This window comes from Augochlora pura, chromosome 9 (genome assembly GCF_028453695.1).
Source record: "Augochlora pura isolate Apur16 chromosome 9, APUR_v2.2.1, whole genome shotgun sequence".
Classification (NCBI taxonomy): domain Eukaryota; kingdom Metazoa; phylum Arthropoda; class Insecta; order Hymenoptera; family Halictidae; genus Augochlora; species Augochlora pura.
This window is the reverse complement of record NC_135780.1, coordinates 12,611,885-12,624,299: the sequence shown is the minus strand read 5'-3', so window position 1 is coordinate 12,624,299 and position 12,415 is coordinate 12,611,885. Positions and strand designations below refer to the sequence as shown.

At 50.7% G+C, this 12,415-nt stretch overlaps 1 protein-coding gene across 1 annotated transcript in view; it reads left to right on the top strand.

Annotated features, from left to right (window-relative positions):
- The window catches only part of Fng (Fringe glycosyltransferase), a 70,887-nt gene that overhangs the window by 18,536 nt on the left and 39,936 nt on the right, over positions 1–12,415 (top strand). Inside the window, exons 3-4 of the mRNA XM_078190745.1 lie at positions 1,917–1,965; positions 5,708–5,810. Coding sequence (XP_078046871.1) covers positions 1,917–1,965; positions 5,708–5,810 — 152 coding nt within the window. The remainder of the gene's footprint in view (positions 1–1,916; positions 1,966–5,707; positions 5,811–12,415) is intronic.

Here is a 12,415-nt window from a genome sequence, read left to right as displayed (position 1 = left end):
AGCACGTACCAGAGACAATAAAGCTAGCGTAGCCGAGCGGTCTCGGATTCCCTTAATCCAGCGTAACGTCAGACTAGTTTAATTCGCCTCGCTGGCAACTGCCGCCACCCACAGAAGCGGTGCACGACCTCTCGGAGTCGAAATGTATCAAGGATTCTCTAGCGAGATGGAACGAGCTAGAGCGACGGCGCGCGAGATAGAGAGAGAGAGAGAGAGGGAGAGGGGGAGAGAGAGATGAAGGGAGCGTGCGGTCTGTGCCGAAGATCGGGCGAACAATGACGCCCGTTTTAGCCGCGCGGTACGTGCGCGGATTAACGTAATTATGTCGATGTAACGTGACGCCGGTGCCAATGACGTCATCCCGTTGCTCGTCCCTTCGTCAGTGTTTCTTGTTTGCCGGATATTCGTGTCGCTTCTGCGAACGCTGACGACGGTGTCTCGCTCTACACGCTCTCTATCTATCTACTATCTCCGCTCTCCCGTCTCTCACCTTCTTTTTTCATCCTCCGGTCCCGATTCTTTAATCTTTTAATTGCGCCGGACATCCGCCGCGACGCGCTCAAATTGGCCGACGGACGTTCTCCGCCGGCTGTTGCACCGCTTGCGTAAAAGTCTGCAGCTCGAGGATCTCCGGGGGCGACGCGATTTTCGGCTCTCCCCCCGCCGGTTGACGTCCGTTCGGTTCCCACAGTTTAGGTTCCGAACAAGGAGCATCGGCAAGGGGTAATGAACCGCGCCGGGAAATCCTCGAGACAATGCCCGGTGACGTCCGTTCTGCCTTCTTGCGGGCTGCTCCGCTTCCTGAAGGGAACTCGGCAACTAAAAATAGGAGGCGACTGCTTTAACACGTGCGCTGCACCGATCCTCTAACGACCCCGGATCAGTCTGTTCCCATTGGGGCCTCGTGTCACAGAGGTGTTTTTTGTCGGACGACGCGATAAAACTGTCCTGTCCCTACGGTGAACGACCGAAACCTTCGATTTCACCTTATTCGCTACGATCGAGCACCTTTCATCGCTCGTGCTATATTTTGTTACATTTTATACGGTCAACGTAACGCTAATTAGTATCAACTACTTGTCTATTATCTGACCAACACTTCGTTATCGGCAAAGAAAATTCGTACACGTGTTACACGGTTCAATAAACAATAATACGCATGATCAAATAATGCATGCAACTTTCGCGTGCGCAGTTCTATTATTCTCGTTGTGTCTTTTGCGATGAATCATGGAAAGATAAACGCGTGCGGGAGATTTAATGCAGAGAAAATTGAAATGAGTTTAAGTCACCGTTTCGCCGATCCATCAACTGTATATAAATAGTAGACGTGCGAGCTCGACGACGTTAGTCGAAAATGATCGGACGTCTTTCGACGTCGCGCTTACAAGGGATCGACGACCATAAGCAGCCGAGTGTACCGCGCGCGACCGGCACGCGGAACCATAGGCGACTAATTAAGATCGAATCGCCGGTGCGTCAAAGTCGATGAAAAAGCGCGGTTATAGCTTAATTTTCCCGGCGCGGAGCGGAAGGTGAAACGCCAAGGCTCGCTCGATCCCAAAAAAGGCAGGCAGCCTCGCGAAGATTTATCGATCCCGGTTGCGGACGTGGACGGAGCGCGCGATCCGCTCGGTGTGTGCCGCTCGTCGCGAAGAAATCGAAATTTATGATCGGGTTTCATGGTGCGCGCGGCCTGTCGCATGTGCGCGCGCGTATATACGGGCTGCGCCGTTGTCGTCGTCGTCGTCGCGTTACGTGTACTTGTTGTCGGCTAGAAACGTCGCGGTAAACAATGGTGCCTGTACGTGACCGACACGCCGATCGTTAGACTTTCCCGCTCGATCGGCTCGAAATCGCGGCGACAGCCTGGCGACTCTCTGGTTCTCATTGCGCGTTTCCTTTCTCTGTTGCAGACGTGGTTCTTCACCGACCGGGACGACCCGTACTTCCAGAACCAGACCAGTAAGTACAAACCAAATCTCTGATCCGATCTGCATGGGCAAAACTCCGATTCCATGACGAACTCGCATGAATTCAGGGAAGCGATTATTACTCGTTCGAAAGTAGCGCGGAGCATTGATTAAAATCCTCGCCGCGGAGGGCCGCCAACGTTCTCTAATTCGCGCGAGAGATCGGGGATCGGTAGGCGCGCGTAATTTTTCTAATAGTGAGAAACTCGGGCCGGGCAGAGACCCACGATCGTTACCTCGAACACACCCGGAGAGGGGAAGCTCGTTAATTAAGGAAGTAATTAAGACCGTGGCCGAAAACTGTCGTCGTCCCGATCTCCGCTCGACGAGCTCTCGAAAAACTGGTGGATGGGACTGCTGTCTCGTTAACCTTTAGACTTTCGGGCCGCGATCAAAAATGAAACCCTTTCAACAAATTCTGGTCAATCTTATCGTAGAACGAATCGAACGAAGCCGAATTTTACCCAAGTAAGGGTACGGTGTCGAGACAAAAGAAGAAACAGAAACAGAAGGAAAAGTGGGCGTACGTAACAGGGAACGACGAGTTAACTCGTCTCGGCCAGTTAACAAGTTAACGGAGCAAGTAGATCGATTATCGTTTATCCAGCCACGAGGTAACATATCGTTCGGAGCCGGTTCGAAGGCCGCGCGCGGCTTTCAGTTGCTCCCAGGTAAACGTTTCCCCCGGTTAAATGGCTCTATTAAAAAAGAAACGTAGCCAGAGTGAGAGGAGCGTTTATTTCTGTTGTAATACGAGGCACGGATAATTACGCTGCCGGGACTTAATGGTTGCCCTCGTTTATGCGATAATTGCCGGCGAAACGAGCGCGTGCGTGTAGGAGCCGTACGCTCCTACTCTCCTCCTCCACCCCCTGCTCGTCAATCATTCGCAAAGTTGACCGTGTCCGGCCGTGCTCGGTCGCCGAAACAATACACCCCTTTATCGCAAGTTTCGCAACCGTGATCCGCGCGCGGCTGCGATTTCGTTCGAATCGCGGATCCTTAAGTTCGCCGCGCCGAGGCGTCTCCGTTCGCGAATCGATCCGTCTGCTACGCGAGCGAAATTCGACCGGCACGAGAGCCGTTATCGCAACCCGAGCCGACGGAATCCGCCGGTTATGGTTACAGCGACGGGCCTGCGCCGGCGAATAATCGCCGGGTAAAAACGCTGCGTGTCCGATCGACGCGATCCTAGTCGGTCGCCTCTCTTATCGGGCGAACTTTCGACGCCTCGTCGCGGCTTTCGCCGCCTCGGTTCTTTCGGGCAACGAGGCGGACGGGGTTGATCATTTTTCCCCCGGTGATTGGTATTCAACGGCGCGGAATGACCGGGCCCGGGCCATTTCGAAAATTCGTGCGGCCCCCGCGGAGCCATGCGAGCGCTGGTAGCACGCCGACGGAATATCCACGGCAATAAAAATGGCAACCGGAGGTATTCTCCACGGCAATATTATCGTCGAGCGTGCTCCCGGCATCGCGCGCATACTAACAGCACCCTCCGGCGCGGATGCAAATGACGATGAGGCCGAGCGACTGGCGGAGGTGCAGGGGGGCTTCCCCCTTCGTACACCGACTGCCCAAGGAATGGCGAAACGCCCGCGGATTTTGTATTCGAAGGGGAACGCGTGCGATCCTCCTCCGTCCTCCGCTCGCTGGTTCCGATGCTACGTTCTTCGAAAATATCACGATTCCACGTGCACGGGCCTCTGCAAGTGTTTAACCGCGGACGGGTCCAACTGGGTCGAGCGACAGCTTGGCTCGGTTCGACTCGAGCCGATTGGAAACCGAGTTCAGCTAGTAACATCCAGACAGATGTCTATTGGATTAAACGGTTATTACTTTGATATTATTTATCAGATCACTTTCTGCTCGACTCTGCGCCACGATTATATCATTTATATTCCAACAACTGGAGCAAACTATATCGGATCGTGTTAAACTAGTTCAAGTCTTCAACTTCGAAAACTAGGTTACCAAGTCCGGAGAAGGATAGGTTCATCCAAAGTACAATTATACGAGGAAATTGTCCATCGAATCGAATCGACGTCATTTTCTTCAACTATGCCCAACTGATCTCAACTGGGTCGAACCAGCTATAGCTAGGCTCAGCTCGGAGTTTGATCGGGTCTGAGCCTCCAGTAACTATCTCAAACTTCAAACTAGCTCCGATTAAGTCTAGACAAGACTGTCTACTTGCGAACTGCTCGTCCGACTGAGTCGAATCGGGTTCAATTAGACCCGAGTCCTCGTAGATCCGACCAGGTTCACGAATAGGTCATTATCACGAATTCTGCTCAACCAGCTGCAATTGGATAACGTCGAAGTGGATCCAACCGCATCTGAGAACGTTCGAAGTAGCATTGTTTGAAACATTAAAACATAATTCGCGAATAATGTTATCGAAAATATATATATGAAGTAAATTGTTTGAAATAGACGTTATTTTTTCGAAATAAGATTCTTCGAGGTTTTGGATCGGATTAGAGTTAGGCTAGAGATCTCTATTCGGCGAATGAAACAATTCGTGGAGCATCTAGACGCTATTGTTCGCCGGATTTTCACGAGCGCGAGAACCGTGGATACGAAACGGCGCCGTTTAGGAACGTTAACAAGAAGAATTTGTTGCTGTCGCGAACGACTATCCCCTCCGGGCGATCATTCGGTATTTCCCTCGTAACGCGGCGCACCAGTTAGCCCCGTAGCAGAGGCGTGGGTGGACCCGAGCCAACAGGGAGGATAATGGCACGGAAGGACGAAGGAGGAGGGATGAGCACGCGAGCCCTCGGGCACCGTCCGACATTTGACCTCACCACGCGCTCTGCACCGGTTTTGCACCTCCGCCGCGATCGCTTCTACCTGCCTCTCGCATATCATCCGCCCTTCGTTCGTCCACCCAGATAGCAATGCTCCGTGGAAACGACGATTACGCCCGGCGCCCAACGAAGACGTTAACTTTAAACGATCCGCGGAGATCGGCCAGGAGAAATCGATCGACCCTTTCGATCCTTAGACAAAAATTTAGAAGACTCGATTCGCAATATTCACCAGTCATTTGATTTAGCATTTAATTTGCAAACGTACGATTCGCAAAGGGCTAATCTCTGACCAATTAAAGGGTAATTTCCACGTGGAAAATCAGGAGTGCCCGGATACTGGATCCCTGGGACGGTACATATATTCCGATCATTTCCGAACACAATCGACCAGCGTGATTGCAACCTCTTGTGCTCTCCCGTCGCGTTCCGCATGTAAATATCCACTGCATTATTTCCTCGTCGGACGCGAACCATGCCGCGTACGACCGGCTATAGAAAAGTACAGTTTCTAGAGCGGCGCGTGGTTCGACGATTGTCGCGAGTGAAAGGAGGCGCGCTCGTCCGATGGCCGAGGTTCGCCGTAACAGGGTTTTTAATTGCGGGCAGCCTCGATTAATTGCCGGGCATTGTTCGCGGGCGTAATTGAAGCGCGTGGCGGCTCCGGGGTGAACAGAAACACAGGTATCGCGATGATCGTCCAGCGGGGGCCGGCGTGTACACACGCTTATACCAAGCCGCGTTCGAAACATCGGTTCGGCGGGGCTCCTTCAGGAGCGAGAGGCCATCGAGCCGAATTAATTAAGGCCCCCACAGCGGCGCGGCGCGCGACCCCCGGCAGGATGATTATTAACCTCTTAATTAATTGCACGCCAATCCCACCACCGCGCTGATATCGTCCGTTCTCTTCTCTGCTTTCAGACGGCCACATGATCAACACCAAGTGCTCCTCCTCGCACAACAGGCGGGCACTCTGCTGCAAAATGTCCGTCGAGTTCGACAGGTTCCTCGACAGCGGCCGAAAGTGAGTAGACATTCTCTCTACCAGTATCTCTCTTGTATCATGCTCGTACGCCACGGTGATGCAATTAACCGCTGCACCGTAATTCACTGCTAGACCAATGCCCCTATGGACCAGTTATCGAGCGATTTCGTCAATTAATATCTGAATTGGCAATTCTCGAATTATTATTGTCCGCTGGGTAAAGCTAGCATGGAAATTACGTTTTTACCTAGCATGCTAACACTATTATATAATCCCATAATGAGTCGGAAATTACAATGTCATGTTTGACATTCCTATAAATATTACCTACTGGATCAAAGATCGTCCACGGAAGGGTCAATATTTTTCACTGAAAGATCGCGTCTTCTGTAGGAAGACATATGAAACGAAAGCTGCAGGGTATTTGAAACGAGTCTTCTTCGTCGAGATTCGAGGATTACATTGAACATTTCAATTCACAATTCCTACTCGTCCGGGAAGTCAGTCTCGATAACCCTGTCGCGTCGGCTGAATCAGGGAAGCTCAGACATTTGCGTGAAACGGATCGATGGAAATTTGAATTAAGACCGGTCGGCGGTGGTTCACGGTCCATTGATACCGCGGGCACAGGTTCGAAAAAAGGGAGCAACGACTTCCGGCGCTGAGAGTCTCCGTAGGAGGAGGAGGGAGTCGACTGTGAATCGATTCACGGTGGAACGACCTCGATAAATTATTCCGCGAGCCATTCAAGAAGGCGACCGCTCCTCGGTGTTTAGCACCCGGCGGTTGCCGAGCACCGTCGCATAAATCGCGGATTTTTCGTGACCGTGAGGAGGAAACGGGACGCTCGTCACGATCCTAGGGATCTCGGGATTGGTCAACCAGCGCTCGGAGGTATTTATTTACGCGTGGCACTCCGGTAAATACATGGAAACGGTACCAACAGTGCGCGATCCTCCGAGCGGAAATATAAATTTTCCCCGGGAAGGAGTGGCCGACGAGAGGGCGAGGAAAAGAGAAGGGGGGAGATCGAGAGAGAGAGAGAGAGAGGGAGAGAGAGAGAGAGAGAGAGAGAGAGAGAGAGAGAGAGAGAGAGAGAGACGCCGACGGAAGACGTCGCCGACGGTTCAACCTGTTGCGTCGCGATCGAAGTGTCGGGGCTAATTAACCCGACGATCCTTAATTAACGACCAGCTCCAGACCGGGTCCTCGACTACCGAAACAGCTCCGGCATCTCCAAACTGGTCCTCCGGTGATTTAGAAGCCATCGTCCCCGCCGCGGTGGATAGTAAATTACGACACCGCTTGTTTAACATCGTTTGCTCTGCTTTCGGTATTTATCGCTAATTTTTTCCGTAATATATATTTTTGCACGACAACAGCAGGTGGGGAAATCGATAACCAATTCATCCGTTTCGGAATACGTTGGAAAATTTGTGATGATACAACCATGAATTTGAAAATCGATCTGCATTTTAAAAATAAATGTACCGAGGTCTAAAAGTGATTGACACACGCGTGTTGCCTTATAAAAATTGCAAGTCATAAATCTATTTAAATGGTTCGTAATCTCTGCGATAGCTGGCGTTGGAACAAAGAATTACGCGCATGAATTAAACAATATTCAATGATCCTTCTTATATTTTAATATTATGTTTAAATGATCAAAAACCTAATATTCCTCGTATATAGATTGCAAAATTTTTTAAAAATATAAACGCTTGCCGTGGCAGACGATTAAAACAATATTCAAGCTTTCGTACAGAGGAAAACAAATTTAGTTCGTGCATCAAAGTTGATAAATCGAGTTTCGACCGCAGGCTACTATCGCGCGCGGGCCACTGTGCCGTCGCAGGACGAGTTTGTCAGATCGTATCTCGTATTTCGGAATCGACACCGGTCCCCGGGCCGACACGGCTCGTCGATAATGCCCCCGATATCGAATCCGATGGGCCATCGATCTCGCCGCGAATCGATACGCGCGCGCCCCGTTAGGATCCGGTGGAACGCGAAAGGTAGGATGACGACGACGCTTCGAGACGAAAGAATATACGCGGGGCCTCTTGTCGAAATCTAGAGGAGGATAGGGAGGGGGGAGGCACCGGTCGGTCCCATTATCGGCCGCGAGTTATTACACGGCTCCTTTCTGTATCGGGGAGCCGACAGGAAGATTCCTATCTCGACTGTTCTCTTAATTGTTTGCTTTTCAAAAGCGGTCCTCGTTTCGTGTCGCCGCGCCTAATGCGCCGCAACGCCGTCGGTGGAATTTATTTTTTTCCACGGTTTTCTGGTCTCCTCTTCGCTGCACGTGGTACCCAGACTGCTTCTGGATCCTCCTGTGCCGGTTCATCGTTTGGCTGAGTCTTTCGACGGGTCTTTTTAGAAACCTTATTAGCCTTTGTAATCGCGAAATAGTTCGAGTCGCTTTACTGTTTAAATTCGTAGATTAAATGTCTTCCAAATTAACCATCGTTTTGCTAGCAGTAAATACTAAAATTATCGTCTCCTGGAATTCTGATAATTTCCCATCGGATGTAATAATATTTCGTCTATAGGTGCAATGACTTAAGGCTGTGAAGGCAATGAATTAAGTTTCTATCTTCGCTTCTGAAAGCCTCCGCGAGCACCCGCAACCCCAGAAACGCTTGTCAGGCTCGCTACCGTCGCTGAAAGTCTCATTCGTAATCCCCGAAGGCCTCTTTTTTCTTCGTCGGCCCTCCCCCGAAGGCTGTTTACAATTCACTCGTGCAATCTACATGTTTAAGTAAAACGAGACGGGGCGAGAGAGCCCTCCCCTAAATTCGTTCGCCGGCTCGTAAGCCACTCTCTCTCGGGCTTCCGAGTCCTCGAGAATATCGGGCGAAGAAGGGCCCCCCTTCAAAAGCGGCTTCTTGTTTGCAAATCAGACGTCATTAACGCGTCTCCGGAGCGGGAGACTGTCGTGTTTGGATAGGCAGCGCGTTGCTTCTCCGATCGAGGCCTGAAAATATTATGTCTGCTGGGAGTGGCGCCTAGAAAAACAACCCTAATGGCCGACGTCGTCGTCGTCGACGTGAACCGATTATCGACGTTTCCCTCCCCCCTCGTTGACTCGGGAACCGTCTTCTCCTATTTGTTGCCTCGCCTCTTTAACGCCGGCGAAATTCTTAAAATTCTTCAGACGTTTCTCAGTTCTCTAGCCTCGTCCGAGGAAATCTGCTTCCATTATCATTAGCATTTCTATGAATTTTCTCATAGATAATTTACGATGATTTGCAACGTTTGATCTATGCACGACGGCGACGAATTACCTTTTGATCCGGTTATTCCATTGTTTCGCTGCATTGTGCATTGAACGCTGATTACTTATTCCCGTCCGGTTCGAAATCATGCTCCCTCCCGATTGTACAAGTTGCTCGACATCGAGGAAGGGGTTAAAGACAAGGGGAGAAAAGAGGAACGGGTTTGAAAACGACGCGCGTGATCCTGGCCAAGGACGAGGGTGGGCCCAGAGGGCGGGAGGAAGCGGCGAGCGAACAAGAGGAAGAGGATCCTGAGCGAGCGAAGCCCGCATGCGACATCCGAGACACTCCCTTTCGCCCTGCCGTCTACTATTCCGGCTGGTCCTCAGAAAAGGCCAGAGAAAGGAGATTGAATCGTCTCCTCTTTGGCCAGCTGGTCCTCTCTTCTTTCTCTCCCTCGCACGCTCTCCCTTTCTCTCCTCTCCTCTCTCGCTCTTCGGTTAATCTCTGGCCGTGTCCTGATCCTCACGACGCACCACCGAGAGCTTCGTCCTTCGGCCTCGGACCTCCTCTCTCGTATTATAGACTTTTCTGAAGCCGGACAAAAGGATTCCCCTCGTGCACGTGCAACCGCCAATCGAGACTCGTCGAAAGGACACGTGTTCCTCGGACGGCTCCTTCGAGCAATTAACCGGCACGGCGGAATTAACGATCGATATTTTCGCTGTTCGATCAAATTTTATCGATTCCGTGCGAGTCATTAAAATCGAAGTCTCCGGAGCTTTGACTCTAAAATGCAATAATGTTTGCCTGAACTTGAATTAGATATCATTATATTTAATTAACAATTTTCAAGCAGGAATTGTCAGCTCTGCTCTAGACTATAAAAGTCTTGTATTTTTAAATTTAATAACATCTGATTCGGATAAAATCTATTCTGGTATATTCGCTGCGAGGAGACAACAGTTGCAACATATTTTGCTATAACAATAGCGTTTAACCCACATTACCCACCGCTTTAAGCGATCGCGACGACTTCGTTCGATTTCCTAGGAAATCGCGGTTTTGCCAGTGACCCCAGATATCCTTCGCAAATAGGATGCGCGACCGTGTCTCATCCTCTCCGGGGCCATTCTTCCACGGTTTGTCGGTCATTCCGCGCACATAAAGCCGTTTTTACACGTGGCGATCGCGGTCGCGTGACCAGAATCGACGAGCCAACACGCGACGGCCCGGGTACGCGACCAGAAACGTAATAATACGACGGGTATCTCTGCCTCCTATCAATTTGTCCCGGTGTCCGTTCGATTCGGCCGGACGGGTGTCGTCGACTTTTACAACACGGCCGAGGAGCCTTCGTCGGGCCGAAAGCCTACCCAAAGTCTTCGGAACTGAAACGAACCTAAATGTCGCTCGCGAAAGCTGGCGGACGTCGTGGGCACAGATTTTTTTTTCCAATGTTCGACGATACCTCAGCCCGGCGAAAAATATGTACAATCTGTGCCACTGTTTTGGCTATTTTATGGATGATTGTCGACTTTATAACATGGCGAGTTAATTGTTTATTGAAACACGTCTTCACTTCGACGCACGTCTTCGCGGGCTGTGAAACCGATTGGACTCTTTATTATCGAAAAATATTCAATAGCAAGTCGTTTAGGTCATTTCGACAAAGATTAAGACAGCGTTTTCAAAGATGTGCCGAAACTCTTCATGCACCTAATGTATAATTTATTTACCCATTTTAGCTATAAATTCGTAAAATCCGCAGTCTACTAGCGCCGTTCTTTTCGAACGTGTTCGAATTCGTGGGGCGGGGATCGCGAAGATCGTCGAATGGTGGCTGCCGTGCGTCCATTGTTGGCTGAATTTTAGATCGGTAACGACGATACCGATGATTTATAGCTGGAAGTTGTATCTGCCGGCGTGGCTGGCCCGTTTCGTAGCCGGTGAAAGGATCGGGGCCCGCTCGGATGACGAGCGAGCGAGCGAGCGAGCGAGCTAGCTAGCCAGCGAGCCGCCTCGCGTTTCAGCTTGTCTTATCGGGGACCCGGCCGGGCCCGCGGGTTTGTTCAACGATAGTCCCCTATCGTTCTGTTCAAATAGCGTGCTCGGATCGCGTGCCTCTCCCCCTAGATCTCTCGTCTATCGCTCCGCAAACCTCTCGCGAACGCTCCGATCCTCCGTGAACCGCAAACGTTCGTTCCACTTCAGGGACTGTTTAACTACGACGAGTGTATCTTCTTATCATTCTTCCGACCAGTCTCGCCACATTTCTTTTCCATCGTTTCTGCTATTTGGGTTGGGCCTGTGTACCTGTGACGTTTCACTTGCACAGTTGTTCCCTTCAGAGGATGTCTCTACTCTGAAGAGATTAAAAAGGTTACACAATTTTGTTACGCCGAAGGCTTTTCATTTTTAGATGAAAGAAAAATTGTACAGTAAATTAGTCCCTTCGAAATTTTTGCGAAAAGGTTTCGAGTCCTTTGACCCAGTTTTTGAATGAATTATTAGGAATATTATATATTTAATTTTAATGTTATATATGTTAAAGTCGTCCGAATATGCGACTAGTATGTAGTAGCGAGTAGTAGCTAGATCGAGGTCTAGCTACTACTATGACGCAAGGTGTAGACCGAGTTAGAGCTCGAGATCAAGCAAGGTTGAGACGACGACGACCGTAGCGAGTGGCAACAGGGAGCTCTGCCATAATTTCCTGTATAAAAGGACGTTGATATGCAACAGTGTCGCAAGGGAGAGCAGCCGGACAGTTTATCGCAGCTGCGAGCGCATAAAAATCCGACGAGCGAAATTAAGGATCGGATTAAGACGTCGGAGAGGCGACCGAGGGGGGGCACCGAAAGTCGTCTTCGTGACCGTCTACGCAGATTCACGCGTGTCTAACCGATTCGTGGCGCGCACTTGTTCGGAGACGAACGGTGCGTGTCGCCATTTGCAGATCGGGCCGGTGCACTCTGCTCTCCCGTATGCACCGAAACTGGTTTGCACCTGATACCGGCTTCGTGATCGAATGACGCGTTTCAATGCGCCCCTCTCCCTCTCTCGCTCTCTCCCTCTCTCTCTCTCTCTTTCTCTGTCCCGAGCCCCCTATGTCCCCGTGCCCTCGGCGAGGGGCCCGCCGGTGCCACGGTTGTTCCACGGCGGCCGCTTATTTTTCTTCCGCCGGTCCCCGCGCGCCGACGGTTGCTCCTTTTTCCACGTTCACAAAGATCAAGCTCACGCGAGATCCCCCCACGATTTATACTCCGCGCGTTCCTCCTTTTCTTCTACCTTCTATTTTTTCGCCTCGCTTTTTCTTCTTCTTCTTCTTCTTCTTCTTTCTTTCTTTCTTTCCCGTTCGTTTTTTCGGTACTTCATCCCTCTTTCTCTTCGCGAAGCTCTCTTTGGCCGGTCGCCGCGCCG